Genomic DNA, 22,793 nt, shown 5'->3' on the forward strand with positions numbered 1-22,793 from the left:
CCCTTCCAGTAATCCTTGTCACTTTTCACCCCCGACCACTTTACGCGGCAGGACAGACTACAGCAAGTGGCAGCTCATTCAGAGGCGTCAGCCACCAGCTCTCTCCCGCGCTCATCGCCCCCCTTCCCGCCCCGCCAGGCTGGCTGTTCAGCCCGAGCCGGTCGGAGCTGTGCACGAGGGAGTGGTGGCTCCCTACCTTCATGAGCCACTGGGTGTTGTTCTCCATGATGTTCTCCAGCAGCTGGAGCCTCTGCACGGAGTCGTCGTAGTCGAGCGGCGCATCCCGCTGCACGGCGTTGGGCACGTAGGCGCTGGAGGGCGAGCGGCAGTTGTCCATCTCCGGCAGGAGGAACGTGTAGCTGCAGGAGCCGTGCTGAACCTGATACTGCCTCTTCCCGATGCTGTCCATGCTCTTCCGAAAGTTGCTATAGGCTGCGGCTAGGAGCAGATCACAGCTCAGAGTAAAGAAAACAAGCTGCCACATTCTTTCTTTCTGTCGGTAATAAACCACCAGCTCAGCAAACTTCAAGGCGCATGAGACTCCCGGGCGCTAAGCTGCCCTCTCAGACACGGGGCTCTGCGGCCATGGCTCAGGGTCCATCAGTGAAAGTCTCCTCTTCCCTCCTTTCCCAGCAGTGACCTTGATTTCTAGTGCCGTCTTCTCCCCGGTCCCGCAGCAAACTGTCAGATCGCAGGAGGAAGGATAATCCTCCCTCGTGAGGGCTGCATTCGCCTTACAGATCAGCCTCAATGCTCCTTTGTCTCTCTTCCCCCAGATTCTGCGGTGTCAGGATCCGAATCAATCACTTTCCTTTCCTTATATGATAAGTTGATAACAGCAGCCAGACATGTGTAGCTGGCTGCTCCGCCCTCCCGGCTTGTCCGTTATCTTCCTGTAGGGGGGTCACTAGCCAGGCCACAGGAAAAATCTCTGCCTGATGTGTACTGTCCAACCAGGACTGTATGCTGCAGAAACCCTCTGGGAAAAAGCGATCAGTTACAGGACCCCTGGGTATTTCAGAGGCACCACCCTAATTGAGTATTTCCTAGAGAGAGCTTGTCGGTCTCCTGTGTCTGAAACTGATTTTACAGTGCTAAGCTGGTAAAATATCTGGGGCAATCACTTTAAAGTACAATGAAAGTTCCTGTTTTTTCCTTTAGGAATAAAAATACTACAAATATGTCAGGACTTTGGTTTATTTTTGTTATTACAAACAAAGAGGAAGAGGTCTCGCTCTGGTAAACGCTTTGCCTTTTCATAGGGAGAACAGTTTCATGGGTATTACTTGATTTGTGAACCATTAGCCAAGTATGCAAAACTTTCATCTTAAAACAGTGGGATAGCAACCTCTCGCTTTATTAAATCGTGTTAGGATAGTCAGTTTCTGAGCTCTGACATTTCATCTTTTAAGCAAAATATCCACTTCAGTATTCAAAGTAAACTTAAAATATACTGGACTGATTAATGGCCCGCTAAATTATAATCCACGGAGAAATCAGAATTTAAATAAGAGGAGGCTGAGAGAGGCATACCTAAACTTCTCCTTCCTTAGGTCAGGATTTGCTCAAATCCCGTCATTTTGTAACACATTATCCAGGATCAATTACATCAGTCCCGCTCAGTGTTGGACTCAGGCAAATCACTTCTTTTTAGTTAAGCTATAAAGTCCTCATCTGTCAAATTCAAGGGTTGCATTAACTCCCAAGATTTTTCTGTTTCAATTCTGTGGCTCCATAAACCCTCCAGGGTACTTCCTTCAATGGCTAAAGCTTAACGCTTCGAAGATTGACAGTGTGCTTACTCACCAGCCAGCTTGTGCAAGGAGGCGGCCGGCGGGGGCGGGGGGACGGCTTGGAGCCCTTGCGGTGGTCTCTTAACGCCTCAGTGCACAAGGTTTCTCTCCAGGCAGCGGCAGCCTGTTCAGCACTGACCTGATGGACCTCATCCATCCATAAAGCCAGGGTCAGTCTAATCGTGCAAGATCAGATTTCAGGGGACTTTATGATTTTAATTCTTGGATGACTGAGATTTGTATAGTGAATTGTTTCAAGAGACCTAATAATTGTACCTTTAAAAACGTCCCTCCTGTGCACGGCCTGGCTCCGAGGTTACCTCCAGAGCATGGGTTCTTGACCCAAGGTCCCCGGACAGAATTCCTGGGGTCCACGAACTTTGACAGGAAAAGACATCTTTATTTTTCACTGAAGTCTCACTGAAATATAGCCCTTCTTTTAGCTGTGAATAGGTCAGAAACAACAGTGGTCAGTACCTATGGCTTTCTCACAAATAGGAATTGCAGATGTTTTTATTACGATATCTCAAGCTATTACGTGCACTCAGCACTACATTGTCATTTGATCTATCCCAACATCCTGTGATTTAATCTCCAAATAAAACAGCCCGTGTCATTTTCTGAGAAGGGGTTTGTAGACTTCCCCAGACTCTCAAAGGGCTCAGTGGCTCAGGAAAGCTAGAACCTGATTCTGGCACATGGTTTCCACTAAAGGAACGAATTAAAGAAGATATACTCGTTCAGACTGCTAACCGTAGGCGGACGCATGTAGGATTTGAAGACGGGACCAGTGTTAGAACCCTGATTCACTGAGATCTGAAGCAAATGCTTAACTTCTCTAAGCCTCAATGTTCCTACTTGTGAAATGAGATGATTCTTTCTCAGTAGCACCTTTAGGGTTATAATGATATGGAATAATGCATGTTACTTAGGAATACTACTGTCCTTTCTTTATCAGCACTTCCCATTAAATGAAAATCAGCTCTTGCACCATCCGATATCATGACTGTGTTATTCTCTGGCTGAACATGAAGCAGAAACATGGGGTGCGCCTTTTTTCTTCTAAGTTTCTTCCTTGTTTGAAAGCGCATAGTATTAGGCATTAGTATTGCATATGTGGTTTTAAAAATCGTCCATCTGCCTCCCAGGCAGATATGGTGGTTTAAAAAGAAGCCACAGGAAGAGCGTGTACCACAAATACTCCTTGTCTTCTGGGTACTGGGGAACATGACAGAGTGTCAGACATAGATAAGCAAATAGAGGGAGGGAGACCCCCTCACCAACGGGCTGTGGTGAGAACACCCAGCAGGAAGGCAGCATCGCCTCCAAGGGCACTGGTCCTGCAGGCAGTTGGCTAGGATGTTCCTGACCCATCCTCTCAAGGCCAGATGTGTGGTGAGCAGTGCTCTTTGGAGGCACCTAAATGGGAATTCTTTTTTTTTTTTTTAAATACTCTACTAATAGACACCGGATAATCTATGTGCTAAATGTGATGATGTATTCTTTCCAGATTTGTAATAGGATTTTTGTGTGTGTGTGTTGGGGGTAGGAGTTTATTAATTAATTTATTTTTGCTGTGTTGGGTCTTTGTTTCTGTGCGAGGGCTATCTCCATTTGTGGCAACCGGGGGCCACTGTTCTTCGCGGTGTGCCGGCCTCTCACTATTGCGGCCTCTCTTGTTGAGTAGCACAGGCTCCAGACGCGCAGGCTCAGTAGTTGTGGCTCACGGGCCTAGTTGCTCCGCGGCATGTGGGATCCTCCCAGACCAGGGCTTGAACCCGTGTCCCCTGCATTAGCAGGCAGATTCTCAACCACTGCGCCACCAGGGAAGCCCCTAAATGGGAATTCTTACCCAGGAGTTGGGGGGAGGCTCTAGCTAGACCAGGGCTTGGCAGACGTTCTCTGTAAAGGGTCAGATAGTAAATATTTCAGGTTTGCGGGCCACACGGGCTCTGTCACAACGACTCGAGTCTGCCATCATAGCGTAAAAGCAGCTGGAGACAGTCCACAAACAATGGGAGGTGGCTGTGTTCCAACAGAGTTTTATTCGTGGACACTGAAATTTGAATTTATTATAATTTTGACATCATGAAATAGTGTCTGGATTTTTGTCAGCCTTTTAAAAATGTGAAAACCATTCTTAGCTCACAGGCCGTTCCAAAGGGACCATGGGCTGTAGTCGGCCAACCAGAGGGAGTCGCCAGGGGCTGTGACATGGTTGCAAGGCCACTCTCAAGGCACAGCCGGTGTAAACAGGGAGCCTCCCATGTCTCGAGCACCGCCCGGCTTCTTCAAGAGTTGAGGAGTGTGAGACAGGCCAAGGAAAAGGGACTTAGGGAAGGGGCAGGAACGTTTGACCACAAAGACGGTGCCACTTCGAATCTGGATCTAAACTGTAAGACGAGGCAGATGCACTAGGAGAACTGACCCCAGGGTGCACATCCCACCTGTGCAGGGCCAGCGCGGGCAGGGCCCCAAGCACAAGCCGATGCCTTCCGTAGTCAAGGCTGGGCACGGGGCCGAAACGAGGCGTCGCTGAGGAAGCGCAGAGGAGATGCGCCAGTCCGCTGTGGCCAACGTGGGAGAACCAGCGGGAGACCCCAGACGGGGCAGAGCGGGGGCTCCGAGGGCAGACGCGCGGGAAGACCGCCCCACCTCGGTTACGGGCCCGCCCCCACACTTGTTTGTTTCCTAAGCGCCAGGCAACCAGCAGCTGCAGGCCGCTTCCATCCAGGCCTAGGGATGGAGGCTAAACACAGCCTTGACTGTGGTTCTCAGAGCTGTTCAGTTTCAAAGAGAATCTTGAGTTTCGTTCAGTGACTTGCTGACAGGACCGCTAAAGGCAGATGGGGCTATAAAACGAGAAATATTATCACAGCTTTCCCCAAAGCTGCCTTCCTGCCCAACCAATTTTTTTTTTTTTTTTGTCCAAACAGCTCTGCCGAACAGCTGTGTGTGGTGCCGTTTATTTTCTTAATAACGTTTGTTTTCTCCCCCGTACTGTATGTCATCGGCTGAAATTTCGGAGGCTCCCATTTAGTCACCTTAGCACGCGCGGCCTCAAGTTCTCCTTTGACGCTTTGCCGTCGTGAGGTAAATCTTCATTTGATGGTACCAAAAAGGCCACGGGACCCTGTTCCCGGAAAGAAAGAGGTCAGCCTTACAGAGAACTTGGACGAAGGCCCCTCTGCTTCGGTGCCCTGTTGAACAGAAGGCTTAACGGGTGGCGAAAGCCCACGCATCTCCCACTGGTCCTGGCCCCCAAAATGTAGGTCAGATGTCGACGTGCGTCCACTTCTGTCTGGATCACGGCATCCAACTGACCCCAACCTTCCGGAGGCTCCAGGTCACCCAGAGCCACCTGTGAGGCTCTCTCTGTGTAAGGGCGGCCCTGGACACCAGAAACCAAGATATGGTGCCAGCTGTAAAGCAGTGCAAAGTGGGGCAGCCCCCGAGGCCTGGAGCCCCGAACGGGATTTGGGGAGGCCTGCGTGGCTTCTGCTCTTTCCAGGGAGCCAGTTTAATACTCAGTATCTACCAGAATACGTCTACGGCTGGACGAAGGAGGCGATGCAGGTGGACCGGCTGGCCCGGGGAGGCGGGGCTGAGGGTGTTCCTGCCTTCTGAGGAGCCAGCATCGTGGCAGCTGTCCCCGTTGAAAGCCCGTAGCTAATTGGAAAAGACGGGGTCACCACTCAGACGTGCTTGGAGAGGCACGCTGGTCTCCCGCATCTATTGACGTTCTGTGCCAGGGTCTTTCTGCATCGCATCTGGGCACGTCCCCGGACTCGGTCTCACACCTGCCCGGTCACCATCTCGCAGCGCAGTGACCGCCGTCCTGCCACCACTGGCCGCAGGCCTTGGAGACAGTGATTGGGGCCAGCTCTAGGGCCAGCACGGGCTTAAGTTCTGGAAAGTGCTGTGTTGATGTAGGAGGAGCCCTCAGTGCCAAAATACCCCACGAGGTGAGGCTGGGGCGCTCTTGGGTTTTGGCCGTTTTCAGCCCGCCGGGCTGCTTGGGGCTCCAGGCCCCCGGCAGGCTGGGGCTGGCGGGGGTTTAGAGGCATCTCACTCATCTGCCTCCCTGTTCCGGCCTCTTTAAAATTGGCTAAATTAGATCAACATGTTTACAACTTAGTGTGCAGTGCACGGGGAAACCATTAGGAAGTTCACTGGACATAAAATTGTTGCTAAAGAAGAAGTTATTCTTACTCCTTTTTTTTTTTTTTTCCGAACTGTGGGCAGCAATTAATGAGAGCTGAAGAAGCAGCAGCCACAATGGGCGAAAAGGAAAGAAAGGCAAAGGAGGGAGGGAGGAAGGAAGAGGGGAAGGGGAAAGGAAAAGGAAAAAATGAGTATTTCAGCTTCCGAAAGCAGGCTCCCTCCGTGGTGATTCACAGAAGAGCCCTTTCCACTGCATTCTGATGTTTGTCGAACTGAACCTGAAGAACCGCAGGTGGCGTCTGGAGCCGTTCTGCAGAAGAGTTGGTGCGGCCTCTCCCCAGAGCTACTGACCGTGTGGAACCGGTATTAAACCCTGAATCTGGCGGGCTGAGAACGATAGTCCCCAGCCGTGGGATTTGAAAACAGTACCAAAGAGAAAGCCCCTTAAAGTTACTGTAAAAACAGGAAAAAGAGTAAAAGCGTAAATGTCAACACACACACGTGTAGCCGTGGAAGGTAAGCCTTGCCCCTACGATGGACGTGGAAACCACGGCTCCGTGAGGCAAGATGACAAGGATTCCGTCAGACTTGCTTGTGCCTTTCTTTTACATTCATGGATTTAAGGAGAATTGAAAGCAGTGGGTTTCTTTACCCCGCTTTTACCGTGGCAAAGATCAACCTTCTTTGGAGACGCTGGCTGTCGCCTCTGTGCTGCACACACACACACCCCGGAGACAGAACCCATTTCACTGCCAGACCTTTGGTGGCCTTTGGTCACCTGAGCTGGGCCACCACATGCCCGCTTCAGTATCCTGGACCCGTGGCATATGTGAGCGGGATAGTCCGCTCAGAAGTGCACACAGCAATGCAGACTTGAAGCCAGATTGAGCTCCCTGAGGACGGGATCTCTGGAAATCCAGCCTCCTGTCTGACTGCATTAGTTGTGCTTTATATATCCACTCTTGCCACCTTTCTGATTTTCTGGCGTTGACAGTTTTTTTCTTTCTTTGCCTCTTTAATTTCATCTGTTGTAGCTGGCTGCAGGAGTGTGATATACCTCTGAGAATACATAGTTTCTGAAATGATGCTTGATGCCTAGGTTAGCACAGTTCCCTGTGCTAGTTGCAATTAAACACACATAGCGTTTGCCATAAAATAGCTGGCCCGTTCTATTTAGAGGAAAATTGTCGTCCACTTAGAGTAGGGCATTGGCTCCATAGAATTCACCTTTACAGGAGGTGAGGAAATGTATATTTTGTTAAAATAAGTGTCTGCCTGCCAGAGGAGGAGAAAAAGCCTTTGCCAGATGTGTTTTCAGGCAATTTCCTTTCCTGGGAAACAGCCATTTCCCCTGCATGACCCTCGTGTTTTCATTCTCGGAGCAGACAGAATAAGTGCCGGGCAGTAAAGGGCAGAGGCCTAGATACCATCGCCTTATCTGGGACAATTATCTTCCTTCTCGCAGCTGCGTAACTTCTGTTTGACAGGGAACCATAGGAATATACGTGTCAGGGGTTAGTATTGATGGAAGAATCAGAGTTAATATGGAGAAAAATCTTCATTTGTCATTCTTATTTAGGTTATTGGCTGTCATTCTTATTTAGGTTAGTTTAATTAAAAAGGTACCAAATATTCATTTTAACTTATCTGAGTGTTTATTGTGACATTATGTCTGAAAGACATTTAGAGAAGACAGTTTTGTCTTGTTTTGTTTTTTTAAAGGAAACCTAAAAGATTCCTGAATCTTTTACAGTTTGTACGGCCATGAACCAGCACAGCATCTGCTCAAGAAAGTTTGTTTTGTAAAGCCACATTGTATACAATATGTAACCTTAAGGACTTTGACAAGCCAAAAATCTTTTTATTTGCTAGAAACTTGGGAAATATCCAAGTTACTATTTTTCTTTAAGATTTCATCATGAATTCCCTGAATTTTTAGGAATATTTTAGTTTATATATTTCTCGTGGTAACATGAAGTTATCGTAAATGCCGTTTGATTTTTAAATATTTTCATCCAATATTTTTGTGGACTATTTTATCTTTCCATCAAAAAAATGCCTAAAAGGTCAAGATACAAGTCATAACTTTAAAAAGGCAGTGGATGAAATTCTAAAACAATAGATGAGTGCATTAGCCTGATAATATTTTTGCCAGTAATTCTGTGTCCTGTTTTCTGCCCGTACACAGAAAAAAAAATGCTAAACATTCCCTTTCAGTGGATTGATGTCAGTGATTACTGTTTTGCCCATGACCAACGAAAAGTCAATAATATCTTTCCTTTGACTAACACTATTGTGTTAGTCATCAGAGATTTTGAGCTGGGCTTATGAGTTATAATTTTATATTAAATGTTCCTAAATTCATTTCAGCAAAGTTGTAGAGAATTCAAATCCTGCTGCTTGTGAAAAATGTGTCTAGTCTCTTTGTCATAACCATTCTACTAAAGAACCATCCAAATTCCTCTCAGAATGAATTTTCTCTTGAAAGTGGCCTAATGCCATCTAGATTAATCTTTGTGTAATCTAAATTTATAAAAATTTTATCTTAATTATTGAGAAACCTTTTAAAATAAGAGAGATAAAAATGTCATGTGTGTTATTTCCATTAAGATATATTATCTCTCTTGGTTATAGGTTAACATAAATAAAATCGCTTATGTCAAAGAAGTAAAAAAAAGCAAAAGCACATGACCCCCTTTCGGTATTCCTGTCTGTCCAACTGACTTGATATAAAAGATCTTCCTGTGGGAAATTAGGCTTGATTATGGAGTTATTTGTACTAACAGTCATTTTTTTTCCTAGAAGTCATTTTTGAAGAATTATAAGAAATAGTTATGCATAAAAGGAAGTGATGTTTGCATTCAAGTGTATAAAAATACTCCCCGCCATTCTTGTTCCTCCGTGAATCTAATTATGGTATCTACCGGATGATTTAAGTCTTTCCTAATAATCTCATGTGTATATGCTCTATGTTTTCCTCTTAACCCCTATCTCAAGCAATTTCTTTGGTACTCCTTTAATAATGAACTGTACTTTCCAAAGTGTTTCATTTTAAGGAAGGGGTCTAAATTCAAAGAAAGACTGATACAAAAGAAAAAACGAAAGGAAGTAAGCCGTACAAAGCCTGTGAAGAGAGGACGTTTATAGCAGGATTGAGATACCTAGTTCCTGGCATCTGTTTCCCTCAAGAAAAATAATTTCAACAATAGGTTTTAAAGCCCTAAAACTATTCTAGTAGAATATTTACAGAAAAAAATATATATATTATTTCCCTTTCCCCAAAATCCTGATGTATCTTTCAGTGACCTTTTTAATTTTATAGGTCAGAAAGTCTTGCTTGACTACAATAAAAATTAACAAAAAGCTGCTAGAGATAATACCTATAAAATACACATCAAATCTGCTTGTACTACTCACCTGCTCCCTCTGCTGGCCTCATAACAGGTAACAGGCAAAATTATCCATGTTGTTATTAAAGTCATTAATACAAATGATAGGCAAGTTAGGACATAAATCAGTAGCAATACTGATAATACACAACCCTGAATGCTTTCATTATAATTTTAGTGCAAAAGAAGACCACACCAGACATTAAACACCTACTGTGCATGCATGCACGCGCGCACACACACACACACACACACACACACACGCGCTCAGTGAAAAATACTTTTAAGCATTTGTTTAGCACACACAGAGCCAGAAGCTGTTTCTCTATCATCTGGCGATCAGGTTGCTACCCAAATGAGTGAAGCCATACCATTCCAACAGTAGAAGAAGTAGAGGTCTGTGCTGTCCATCTCTGTAAAGGATGAGGTTAGAGACCTGACCCTGTTCTTAGCAAGTTGGTAGGGTCTTAATGAGGTAGATCTACTTCCCAACACGCAGGGACAGTGCCGTGACACCTCCGTGGTGATCCTGGGTGGTACCGGGCAAGAGTGCCCCATGGGGAAGGCTCCTGGATGGAGTGAACAGCCAGAACTACTTTCAGTGATTGTCTAGACCTAAATGCCTCACTTATTTAAAAAGAGCCTTCTCGTCCCTCCCTCAAAATAAAGAGACTAGAAGTGAAGGAAATTACATTCCAGGCAGTGGAAAGCTAGTGCAGTAAATAGGAGACCATGGAACGGATGGGAAATTCACTCTGTAATTCAGCAGAGAGCCAGGGAAGGCAGGAACCCTGGAGACCCCACTGGAACTAGCTCCAAAGCATCTGCTTAGGCATTTGGACTTTCCCCCGCGGGAGTAGACTAGCCTGCTATTGAGAGGCCCCTGGAGAGCCGTGCAGAGTGAGGTTGGAGGGAGACCTGGGGAGAAACTACGTGGTGACTCAGGTGCCTGAACTAGAACATCAGCCCAGGGCCAAGGGTGTGTGAGAGGGAGAGTCAGCGGCACCAGGTTGACTGGCCATGCAGGTTCCAGTGATGGGGTTGGTCTGGTATTGGGGTTGATTCTTCCACTTAACTAAAAATTCTGGGTAAAATAATTTCAAAATCACTTTAACAGCATCAGTGTAATGATAAGATGATAAAAAGACATCAGGCTTGAATCTAAGTGGAGGCAGGAACCAAGTGCATCAAGTGGGATGGTAAACAGCTGGAAAACACGGGCATCAGTGGGTGGGGGGAGGAGCCAGAGGCCAGGGCCCTACCTGGTGGAGAGTCTGAGAGACTTCCTTCCATAACCCTGAGACCCCAGAGGACTCCACCCGCAGCACCCGGGGAAGCAGGAGTAAACCTGTCCACCCCACCTCTGCAAAGAATGCAAGAAAACAGAACAGAGGCGGACCTGATGTTAAGTAGAACGGGGTTGGGGGCGGGGGACCGCCCCTGGGGATTGTAGCCACGAGCTCACCCTTAGTTTTACAGTAAAAATGAGATGGTCGGAAAGAACCTGCAGCCCTGGAGCATTTTTCTAAAGTGGTCCCCAGCTGGTGCTGTTAACTCCTCCCCGTCTCCCAGTTCCATGGCAAACGTGAATCCTTTCTAAAAGAATGCACCTTCACCATAGGTCTCAAATTCTTACAGATAATCTCCCAAGGAAAATGAGCAACTCGTAGACAGACTAAATGAGCATACAGGAAAACGTATCGCTAGCAAGTGTCAGCAGAAAGAATAGCAAAAAGAGACTGGCAAGAGCTTCGTGATTGGAAGCTGTTGACCACATTTTGTAAAATAAGGATCCTTACTGTATTTGTCTCTTAGGGCTGCCGTAAATACAGTCATCCCTTGGTATCCACGGGAGAGTGGTCCCGGGACCCGCTGCAGACACCACAATCTGTGTACGCTCCAGTCCCTTATATAAAACAGCATAGTATTTGAACATAACCTGCATGCATCCTCCCATATACTTTCAGTCATCTCTAGATACTTTCAGTCATCTCTAGATTCCTTATATTACCGAAGACAGTATAAATGCTACATAAACAGTTCCCAGTACACAACAAATTCAAGTCTTGCTTTTCCGAACTTTCTTGAATTTTTATTGCCTGAATATTTTTAACTGGTTGAATCTGTGGATGTCTGCATCCACCTGTGGGTATGGTGGGCAGACTATTCCACAAGCTGGGAGGCCTAAAGCAACAGGAATGTATTATCTCACAGTACTGGAAGCTGGAAGTCTGAAATGAGGGCGTTGGCAGGGCCATGCTCCCTCTGGAACCTGTCAGGGGAGTCCTTCCTTGCCCTTCCTTGCTTCTGGTGGTCTGCTGGCAATCTTCGGCATTCCTTAGCTTTCAGCTGCACCTTTCCATTCTCTGCCTTCATCGCCACATGACGTCCTCCTGTGCATGTGTCTGTGTGTCCTTACATGTCCCTCTTCCTGTAAAGACACCAGTCAGGTTGGACTAGGGCCCCACCCTATGCCATTATGACCTCACCTTAACTAGTTACATCTGCATCGGTTCTGTTTCCAAACAAGGTCACATTCTGAGGTGCTGGAAGTTAGGACTTATATCTTTTGGAGGGTCCCAATGCAACCCATAACACCATGCTTAAAGATATAAAATTAAATTTTGTAAATACCTAAAAGAGGCAGAAAACTAACGTAAAAAAAATCTTGTAGATTTTAAAAGAAACTTAAAGAAAAAAATACAATAATTGAAATTTAAAATTCAAAGATCATGGGTTTTTTTGTTTTTTTGCGGTATGCGGGCCTCTCACCGCTGTGGCCTCTCCTGTTGTGGAGCACAGGCTCTGGATGCACAAGCTCAGCGGCCATGGCTCACGGGCCCAGCCGCTCCGCGGCATGCGGGATCCTCCCGGACCGGGGCACGAACCCACGTCCCCCGCATCGGCAGGTGGACTCCCAGCCACCGCACCACCAGGGAAGCCCAAAGATCATGTTTAACAGAACATTAGACACATATGAAGAGAGACTCACTGAGCTAAAAGATAAATCAAAAGAAGTCTCCTGAGAACAGCAGCGTCACAAGGAGATGGGGACCAGGAAGGAAGGGGAGGGACCTGAAGGATGGAGTGAGAAGGTCTAACCAAACTCCAGGAGGAGGACAGAGAGAGAACAGGGCAGACGGTATGTGAAGGGACAGTGGCTGAACATTGTCCCTAAATGATGAAAGACACCAAGCTACAGATTCAAAATTCCAGTGACTGACCAACAGGATAATAACAAGCCTGGATAAAGGAGTAAGAGATGGATGATGCTGGCAGCTGGCTGCCTGGTGACACATGAGAGCTCAGGCAGGGAGGTGACGGATACACCTTTGTACAATCCCAGTTTTAATTGGTTGTGTAACACCCAGGTGGAGTTTTGCCGTTGTACACGTAGGTCTGAAGCCCAAGAGAGTGATCTGGGCTGGAAGCAGCAAGACCTGTTTTCATGATCAATATTAGTGCCAGTTTTGTTAAATAATCTTAACTAACATTAAGTAGTATATGAAAATAATGAAAAAGAACAGCTTTGTAAATTGCGTAAATCTTAACAGTCTAGGTTTTTCTAGATAAAGTTAAATAGCTAAGTAGCCTCCCTCCACCTTGACCCTTGGAGTTTCAGTGGTGCCAGTTCTGTGGATTCTGGCATATTGTGCTATTCTCTAGATTTCTGCTCTGGAAGAGATAGATAATGATAGTAAATAAAGAAAGCAGCCCAGTCTGGTCAGTAAAAAGTTACTTCATAGTGTCATTGAGATGTTGCAAGTGATTGAAATAAAAATCTGCAAGATATAATTAGTAGCATGTAAGTTTTTGTAAATCTGTCACTGCTTTGAGAGTCTTTGTTATGGTTGAATTGTGTCCCCGAAAAATTCATTGACTGAAGTTCTAACTCCCAGTATCTCTGAATCTGGCCTTATTTGGAAATAGGGTCATTGGAAATGTAATTAGATAAAATGAGGTCATACCGGAGCAGGATAGGCCCCGATCTAATACGACTGGTGTCCTTATGAAAAGGGGAAATTTGGAGACAGACATATCCATGGGGAGAACACCATGTGAAGATGAAAGCAGAAATCAGGGTGATGCTTCTGCCCACCAAGAACCACCAAAGGTTGCCGGCCGCCACCGGAAGCTGGGACAGACACCTTGATCTTGGACTTCCAGGCTCTAGAACTGTTACAGAATAAGTTTTGGTTGTTTAAGCCGCTCAGTTTGTGGTACTTAGTTACACCTGCCCTAGCTCCCAAAAAAATATTACCGGAAAGGGAATTAAAATCTGTTGCTGCCTTGCAGCCTTCACCAAAAGCTGTTAAGTATTTGGTGGCTTTGCTATTTAACCTAACAGGGAGGAAAATCCAGGCAGCCCAGATATTTTAATATGGTCGTAACCGTGCAAAGCTTCATTTTGCAACAGTAAAACAATTTCTTAGAAATCCTAAGGCTCTTTAATTGCATCCGCCCTTATGTAAGGCTGTCCTCCTTCCTGGAGGCCCAGTGCCACTTCCTAGAGGAATCCTCCCTCGAGTCTGCAGGAAGAATGTTGGATGCCACCCTTAGGAAGGCCCCTTATCTGTCCACACTGGTGACACAGTGAGGCTCCTTGACAATGGCTCATTACCCGCACTGACCGTGAACTCATTGAAGCCCGAGGCCATGCCTCCTTCAGTTGCTGCTGCTGTTTCAACATGGCATCTGTGCATTCACCCCAGCCACACCTGCCCAAAGACAACGGCCTATAAAGATGAGAGCTGAGCCACGCCCCCATCCTGCAGATTCTCTGTCTCAGCTGCCTGTTGTGATAGGCCTCCCTCCCCACCGAGCCGAGGGTCCTGCCAGGGGATCCCACTCTGGACGAGGTGCAGGATTCTCCCCTCCGTCCCAGCCATCCTGCTGTCCTGTTGCAGGGGAGGCGGCCTGGATGCTGGGAGGTTGGTGCCAGTCCTTGGGCTGAGTCTTTTCTAAGTAGTTGGATGCCTTTCCCTCAGACCATCTGCAGTGCTTGCGCCATGGCCGCCTTATCTGCAGCCTTCTGTTCTTTAAACTGAGGTCCCGCTGGAGTTTTTTCGTGGGACCTCTGTCCTATCACCTCATTTCCTCTGGAGCCTGTTGCATATGAATGAAGCCTTTAAAAATGCAGGTAAACACCTCCACATTGAATTAAATTATCACACGCACAGCACCTGATACAGAGTAAATTGGCCCCAGTAAGCCCATTCACAGATTCTGCATGCACAGAGCATGACTGAGTGTCTAATAAATGTACTAGAGCTAACATCGAAAAGCAAGTGTTGTCCTTCAGGATGACTTTTAAGACTATGTGCTTACCTTGCTGCCCCTGTTCAAAACATTTCTGTTGGGCTTCCCTGGTGACACAGTGGTTAAGAATCCGCCTGCCAATGCCGGGGACATGGGTTCGAGCCCTGGTCCAGGAAGATCCCACATGCCACGGAGCAACTAAGCCCGTGTGCCACAGCTACTGAGCCTGCGCTCTGGAGCCCGCAAGCCACAATTACTGAAGCCCTCAAGCCACAACTACTGAAGCCCACGCGCCTAGAGCCTGTGCTCCGCAACAAGAGAAGCCACCGCAATGAGAAGCCCACGCACCGCAACGAAGGGTAGCCGCCACTTGCTGCAACTAGAGAAAGCCCGCGCGCAGCAACAAAGACCCAAAGCAGCCAAAAGTAAATAAATAAATTTATTTTTTTTAAAAAAAAGCATTTCTATCTTTTTATTTGAATTTATACAGCAGGTTCTTATTATCTATTTTATACATATTAGTGTATACATGTCAATCCCAATCTCCCAATGCATCCCACCACCCCCCCTCTTTTCCCCCTTGGTGTCCATGTGTTTGAAAACATTTCTAGAGCTTCTTTTCAACAGCTGCTATAAAATTGCAGTTTAGTAGGTGACTAAACACAATAATATTATTATAATCCTATCACTTTTCAGTGTTTTTCCTTTTATTCAATTCAACAAATACGAAAGACTGTGCTAGTTGTAAGAAAAAAAAAAACACGACACACAAATTAAGGAATTCTTGATTCTCTTAATAGTCTAGAAAGAGCTTAGGATGACTCTCGTGAATTTTCTTTGCAGGATCTGAGTGATCCAGAGCCTAATTATTCCAGAATCTATGTCTTCCACCTGCTGTCAAAGTAGCTGTACAAACAAGCCAAACCAGCCCAAGATGGGGTGTCACCAAGGTCTCCTTTGCGTGAGAACCCTCCCATGAGACACAGAATATCTCCTATTTCTGAATTGGAAATGAGGGTTTTCCTGCCGTGTTGGGGAGACCCTCACTCACCTTCTGGGTACATCAGAAGTGGCCTCTCCTTTCACCAACAGCTAAAGATACCACCCTGGCATTGCTTCCCAGACGCTCGACTGTCCTGATAAACTTTTGGGCCAGGATCTTGGAGAAGAATAAGTTTGAGCCACTCTGAAGGCTCATGGGAGAGGGAAAAGGGTGGAAATTCTTTCCCAAAGTGGTATTTCTAGGAAAACACTCAGCCAGGACCTGCAGCTGTTCGCTATCCAATATCAGTTCTAAACAACATTTGAGTTGGCAAAAGAAAAGTGAGAAAACAATAAAGCCTTGAAGCATAAAACTTTGGGAAACCCCTTTCTATAATGTGCTTGTTTAGGGCTTAAAATATTACTGTTTTCAGAACATAAGAGCTACTTTCCAACTTTTCTAGGCCTTTTTTTTTAGAATATTATTAAGTGCTTTAACGATTAAAAGAGAAAAATACTTCTGGATCATTTTATAAACACAATCTAAAAATCTCACATGTAATTGGAGTTTTTCCCCTTTTCCAGAACAGACTAGTTCATTACTACCAAACTGCCAATATAGGTGGGAGAAAATAGAAAGAATAGAATTAATGTAATTCAGTCAGGAACCAAAACCCTGCATGCAAGATGTATATACTTTGAGCATCTGCAACCCAGGGACGCTAACAATTTCAAAAGCTCTGTCATCCACAGAGAGGGAGAGTTCAGGGTAAACAGACCCATCTGAGAGGTTCTCAGTGTGACAAACTTGGGCTCATTTCAGGGCCTGAGGAGACGTGTGGCTTCTCAGGGGAAGCCGGGAAGATGAACAGAAAAGACAGATGACGCCTCGTACGGTTCAAATTCTAATTCTAGCTCATTTGAGGCGGGTTAGGTGTTAGGAGTAGAGTTTGGCTTCTCTGGCCCATAGACTTGATTATTCCTGGCGCTACTTCACAGGGCCAAGTCCATGGGTTTTAAGCAGAAATGACCCAGGAATCCTAGCAGAGGGCCAGCCCTCCAAGAACCAGCATGGGAGTTGGGTGATGGGTCTGGGATGTTTCACACCACGACAGAATTCCAAGACTCTAGTGGACCGGGGATGCCTCAGTCACTAGGACCTGCCCCAGATGGAGCTGCCTCCGAGGGTAGAAGGACCTCTTTCGTTTCCTCCAGACCCTTGTCCTCCTCAGTCTTACTCACATGCAGCCCCTGCCCTCTGCCTCTGTTCCATGGGATGAGCGGCAAAGTGATCTGGAGAATTCAGTGCCATTGATAACATGGGGCGCCGTGTCTGGTCCATGGGTTAGAGCCCTTCCTCAGCCCATTCCCCATCTAATTATCAGAGAAAGATGGCCTTCATTAATGCGACACCTTGGATCATCCCCTTGACACATGACAGCAGTCAGCCTGCCCATGGGTCTGACTTCAGGTGTTGAAACCCCTCTGTCCTAACTTTGGCAGTAAGTAAAATATTCCTCTTGGGTTTCTTTATGAAAAGAGCTGTGCATATAATTAACAGGTAGATTTTGGACACTTTATATGTACTTTTGTTGTTACTGTGAGTGTGAACTTCACCTCTTTATTCAGCACTTCTTGCCAAGTGGTTCGCCTATTATCCTGACTGAGAAAATAAGATAATGGGATGGTTTTAGCAAAATAAGCAAAGGGTACCCGCCAGCTCTTCATGTCCCCAAAGCACACGTCACCAGCCGTTGCCGAAAGCGTTCTTCGTTATAAGTGAGGGAAACTGATGCTTTCTGCTTTGTGTAAAAATGGAATGTTGTGAAAAAATACTGGGTAGTTCTAAAAATAATAACAATAGTAATGAGGCTGTGTAGCTGAAGCCACAGTCAGCTCCCACGCAGACTGGCCCGGGGAGGTGTCGCTTCCCCGCTACCCAAGCAGGAGCCACAGATGTGCGGCCAGCACCAACCAGCAGCACCAACTCCGAGCTGGGTCATTCTGCCCCCGCCAAGAGCCTCGCCCCGTGCCTGCTTCTCTGGGTCACTGGCATCAGATGCCGGCCCCTAGGTGGGTGGGTCGACTTGGCTCAGTCTGGCTGGTTACCTGGACCCTAGCAGCCAAGTGAGCTGGGCAAGTGAGAATCTGGCATCTTCAGACTCCACGGTGGGCGGGCGGCGCTACGTCCCACCAAGACTCATGAGATGGGGCTGTCCCAGCAAACAAGGGTGCTCAGATACCAGCCAACCACAGAAAAGGGTCCCCTGTCCTACTGAAATGACGCGATGCCCGCCAATACTTCACTCTGTTAGTCGCGCGATAATTCAAACGTGAACTGGTATCAAGGGCTGGCACTTTCGTGTTTCAGCTTATGGCCCCTTATCACATTAAACCGAAAGAATCCCGGAGCTGGAGAGAGACTGAGAAAGAGCCCTCGTTTGCAGATAGAAAACAGGGATGCAAGAAGGCAAAGTGACTTCCCCAGAGGGCGTGACACTACCCAGTGTGGCACACCTGCACGTGTGATACTTCTGTACGTTGAGTGTGAATATAGTCATTCCCTCACGGTCCACAGCTACGTTACTTTCATTCGTTTTTAAGGAGGGGATACAGTTGCCGACAGTACTTACTTGCTGTCCCGAAATCTAATGACCCGGTACTGTTTGTAACCATGGGACCAAGAAAGGCGATTGAGCAGAACGCATGAATAGAACCCCAAAGAGCACAGTTCAGGGATAAAAGCGATCACTCCCTGTCGTTCCTTTGGTTTTCTCTTTGATCATTAGCGTGTAACACACATCAGGATCCCGTGTGAAAACAGAGCAATGTGTTCGAACAGTTCTTACGAGACATTCTTACAGGAAAGGAAGGTTCAGGAAGAAAACACCCTCACTGTGTATGGTTGAATGTTTAGTACTTGGCCGGCATTGGCTCCGATCCGACGCCCACTGGCCTTGGGCAGCCTCCAGCCCTGGGCTCCGTGATTGCCGGGACGGGGTCTGAGCGGGAGGGAGGGGGTCCCGTGCGGACACCTCCACCATCACATCCAGCGTCAGCGTGCCGAGAAGCATACGTGGCAGCTGTGATTTTTTTGAGTGTGTAAAGCACTTGGAGTGGTGCCTTGTATGTAACAAAGTGCTCCATAGATGCTGTTACTGGTTGTTTTTCAGCCACTTTACTTCCACGGTCTGTCTCTCAATCCTCATAATAACTCTTCCGGGCCCCGTTTAACAGCTGAGGAAACTGAAGCTTAGCGAAGTTCAGCGACCTTGCAGAGCTAAGTTCAAACCCAAGTCTGACTCCAAAGCAAATAACCAATCTGTGTGTGTATTTACTCACTTACTCGCCGATGCTCAGAGTTGGATTAATCACAGTCCTTGACTTCATTGCTCCGTGCACGGCCTTCCTTTATCTTTGGATTTTAGGATTCTTGGTTTGTTTTTAATAATGCAGTGAATACTGTGAACTCACGCTAGACACAGGAGCCGCAGCTCTGATGCCCGCCTCTGTCCCCATGTCCGTGCTGCCCATGCCCTGCCTTCTCCCCAACCAGGGACCCCGTGGTCGGGGTCCCTGTCATCCGGGCCCTGCCACCTTCTAATTCTCTACTTCTTTCCCATCACAAACACTGTGTTTCCAGGAAATCATGGCCCACCCGTCTCTCGGCCTTTGCTCCTCTACTGCTCTTTCTTCTAGAGCATTTGTCCACATGAGGTCATTCTCTGCTTCCAAAGCCGTCCCACCCCTCAAGGCTCTACTTTTTTCCCACGAGGTCTTCTCCAGGGTCACAGTCCTTGGGGAGAACTCGCCCTCGCCTCTGAAGGGCTGTGCTCACGGGCACAGCCAGGCGTTTGGGCCCATATGGTCCGGCTGTGTAGTTCAACTAAAGCTCCTCGGGGAAAATGCTACTCTCACCTCTGCACGCCCCGCCCTGCCTAGCACAGTGCCGCCTGATGACTGGGCCCCCCCGGGAATCTGGTTGAGCAGGGTTCAAGGAGAAAGGATTGAGGCCAAGGACAACTGACAGAGTGTCCCATGGAAGATCTTCCTTGGGTGTTAACTGGTACACACAAACATGCACTCATGTGTACTGAACGTGGAACATGCACCCACAGGGCACTGGTTCTAGAGCGATAAACAAAACACACGAAATCCCTGCCGTCCTGGGGCGTTGTGTTAACACTAGAGCAGCGGAACAGATAAAGGAATAGAAATACACACACAAAGTAAGCGGCATGGACATATATACACTACCAACTGTAAAATCGATAGCTAGTGGGAAGCAGCTGCATAGCACAGGGAGATCAGCTCGGTGCTTTGTGACCACCTAGAGGGGGGATAGGGAGGGTGGGAGGGAGACGCAAGAGGGAGGGGATGTGTGTATACGTATAGCTGATTCACTTTGTTATAAAGCAGAAACTAACACACCATTGTAAAGCAATTACACTCCAATCAAGATGTTAAAAATAAAAAAAAAATACATACACATACATATATGATGTCCAGAATGGTAAATCCTTACAATAAAAAGAAGCTGGTGAGAGGAATAGAAAAAGGTGGCGGTAGGTGCCGATTTGTAGCATGTGATCACCGGTATCTCAGGTGAGACACCTGCGTGAAGGACGGGCGTGAGGCACTTGGTGGGTTCCCGGAAAAGGACGTGCAAGGAGCAGGCAGAGCGGGACCCGGCTGGGGGACACTAGGAATGGGTGAGAAAGGAAGAAGTGAGGCCGTCTGGACGCAGTGGTCCTTCCTACGTCGTAGAAATAGAGTCTGCTGAGGCAGGCTCCTCTGTGGAAGAGGCCCCTAGGCCAGCCTGACCCCAGAGGCCCATGCGTACAGCATCAGTGTCTCCATGTCCTGTTTCCTCTAGGTGGCTGTCAGGTTGCTTGGTCTTGTTTTTAGCATCGTCGTCTTTGGCGCTTTGTACGTAGCTTCTGTTCTAAATTTTGAGTTTTTACCACCTTGACGTGGGTGCACTTTGTTTTGGTGGCTCTCGAGGTTCATGGTATAAACTTGTTTCTACTTTGAAATTATCACCAGTCTAATGGATATGTTGGTTTTCCTGCAAGACTTGCTGTCCATACACTGCCTCTGATCACCTTCAAACCCTCCTGGGCTTCCTACCGCAGTCACTTCTCGGAAACTCTTGCCAATTCCCAGGCTTGTCTGTAATTGAAACCCTCAGATCTGCATGTTGGATTTGTCGTTAAAATTACAAACTGAATTCAGAATCAATACACACTTTAAAATAATACTGCGGATTTGGAACCTCTGGTAGGAAGGAACTCTCAAGTTCATCTGCGATGTGAATTCCTCCTCCTCCTAAATGTTTGTATTCCTATCACAATCCAGGGTTTAGTGAACCATAAAAAGTTGGAAGTTAGTGCAAACAAAGTCACCCACAAAAATATTTCAACTAATTTAAAAGGAGACATAGCAGATGGAGATTGTTGTTAAAAGAACTCTTACCGGCCTAGTGCTTTTTTATTTTAATCTCTACTTATCCCAGGCCTTTTTGTCTGCATGTACTGATACATCCAAATCTACCATAAACGTATTGCTAGGACACAGTTCCTTCTAACCCATTACAACTGGGGGAGGAGATTTTGTTAAAGGTTATCTTACAGAGCATTTCTCAGTGCTGGCTACAGCTTCACGTAGTCTTTTCCAGCATTTGACAATACCCAAAGCAGTTCGTAGTGACTTTACAATAAAATGGTCCTGTCCTGCTTGCATTTTCCAAATGCACTCATATTCTGACAAGAAGTGGCTACGTGGGGCAGCCCCTGAAGGCAAACACATTCTCCCGCTCAGCAGGTTGGGTCAAACTGTGTCCCCCAGTTACACAGTTACCCCACTTTTGATTAACAAATAGGGAGCCGAGGACAATCTCAGAAGTGCCTAAGAGTCTGAAAGCCCAGCTAAAATATAGGAAGGTTCCTGTGGAGTCTAACTGGCAAATTTGACTAATGGGTCCCAAGAATTAGTAGATAGCCCCCCATCACCCCACCCCAGTTCCAGCATTCTTGACAGCACAGGAGAGTGATACGTTATAGACACGACGACCCTCCAGCGGTTCAGTTTTGAGGACTGGGGGTGAAACTACTTTCTAGCATGTCCCAACTAGTACACAATGTCTCTGTGGCAAATGAATGACTTCTCGGCCACGCACAGAGGGGTCTTCGCCCTGCCTGGGACTCCACGGGGAAGGAGGCCTGGGTTTAACCACGCAGACGGCGGGCAAACACAGTGCGCGTGACGTGGTGGGCTGTGCCCACCCCCGGCAGCGTGGCCTGCGGTCGCCCCGCCGGTTTCCTGTTTAAATGAGGCCCTTTGGGTGAGCGCTTCGGGAAGTCGAATCTGACTGTTGTCCCCCCCCAGCCGGAGGCGCACCCTCACGCGGACACTCTCCCCTCCGGCTTGGGGCCTTACAGGGCCTCCGTCCACCCACGTTTGCACCTCAGGTAAATAAGACATGTAATCACGATATCTTAGCCCTAAAGTCCTGGAAGCTTTCCCTTCCCCCCTCCACCTCAAGGTTGCCTTTCTCAGTGTTACGATACGAGAGAACACTCTCGTTTTTTCTTCTTTCATTGAAGTTTATCTGTGGCCTTAGGTGTCGCTTTCACCCCCATCATTCTGCGTGGACTCTTCTGCACACTTACGTGTCCCTCTCTGTACTGCCCATAAAAAGAGAGGGAAATTACAGTTCACTGCTGTTTTCTCCTTTTTATAGAATGAAGCCTGGTGGCTGAAAACCTCAGTCTGTATTTTAGTCTTTATGATCGATTATGCCAGGGGAGTTGCAGGGCAAATTAAAAAAAACACAAAGGTACCTCCAGTTTCTGAGCAAAGTTACTGAGCGTCTCTGTGCCAGTCCTAGGGTTTAGAAGTCCGCACACAATTTGTTTTGTGTTCTGGGAGAGAATGCAGAATTAAGGTGAACAGGAAGAGAAGTTCAGGGTAGAGATAGGAAATCATGAGCCCCCCAGCGTGGGCCTAGGGACAGAGATAAATCTGGAGAAGGAAGATGCGGGCCGTTCATGTCTGTGGGGCAGCGGGGCCTTGGAAAAGCCATGAGCACGAAGTAGTGAGCTCGTCTGGCAGTGCTGTTTAGGATGGGCTGAGAGATAAGAGGTTTGGCAACATGCCTTCCGAGCCCCATAACTGGCTTTGCCTACCGTGGCGCACCTCCTTTGTC

At 47.2% G+C, this 22,793-nt stretch overlaps 2 protein-coding genes across 3 annotated transcripts in view; one reads left to right on the forward strand and one right to left on the reverse strand.

Moving 5' to 3' along the window:
• The window catches only part of ANGPT2 (angiopoietin 2), a 53,910-nt gene extending 53,019 nt beyond the window's left edge, over positions 1–891 (reverse strand). For both annotated transcript variants that reach the window (XM_060001204.1, XM_060001203.1), the window contains exon 1: positions 197–891. In XM_060001204.1, the coding sequence (XP_059857187.1) occupies positions 197–484 (288 nt within the window). In that variant the 5' untranslated portion in view covers positions 485–891. The remainder of the gene's footprint in view (positions 1–196) is intronic.
• The window catches only part of MCPH1 (microcephalin 1), a 229,417-nt gene that overhangs the window by 154,864 nt on the left and 51,760 nt on the right, over positions 1–22,793 (forward strand).

The sequence above is a fragment of the Delphinus delphis genome, chromosome 21 (genome assembly GCF_949987515.2).
Source record: "Delphinus delphis chromosome 21, mDelDel1.2, whole genome shotgun sequence".
NCBI lineage: Eukaryota > Metazoa > Chordata > Mammalia > Artiodactyla > Delphinidae > Delphinus > Delphinus delphis.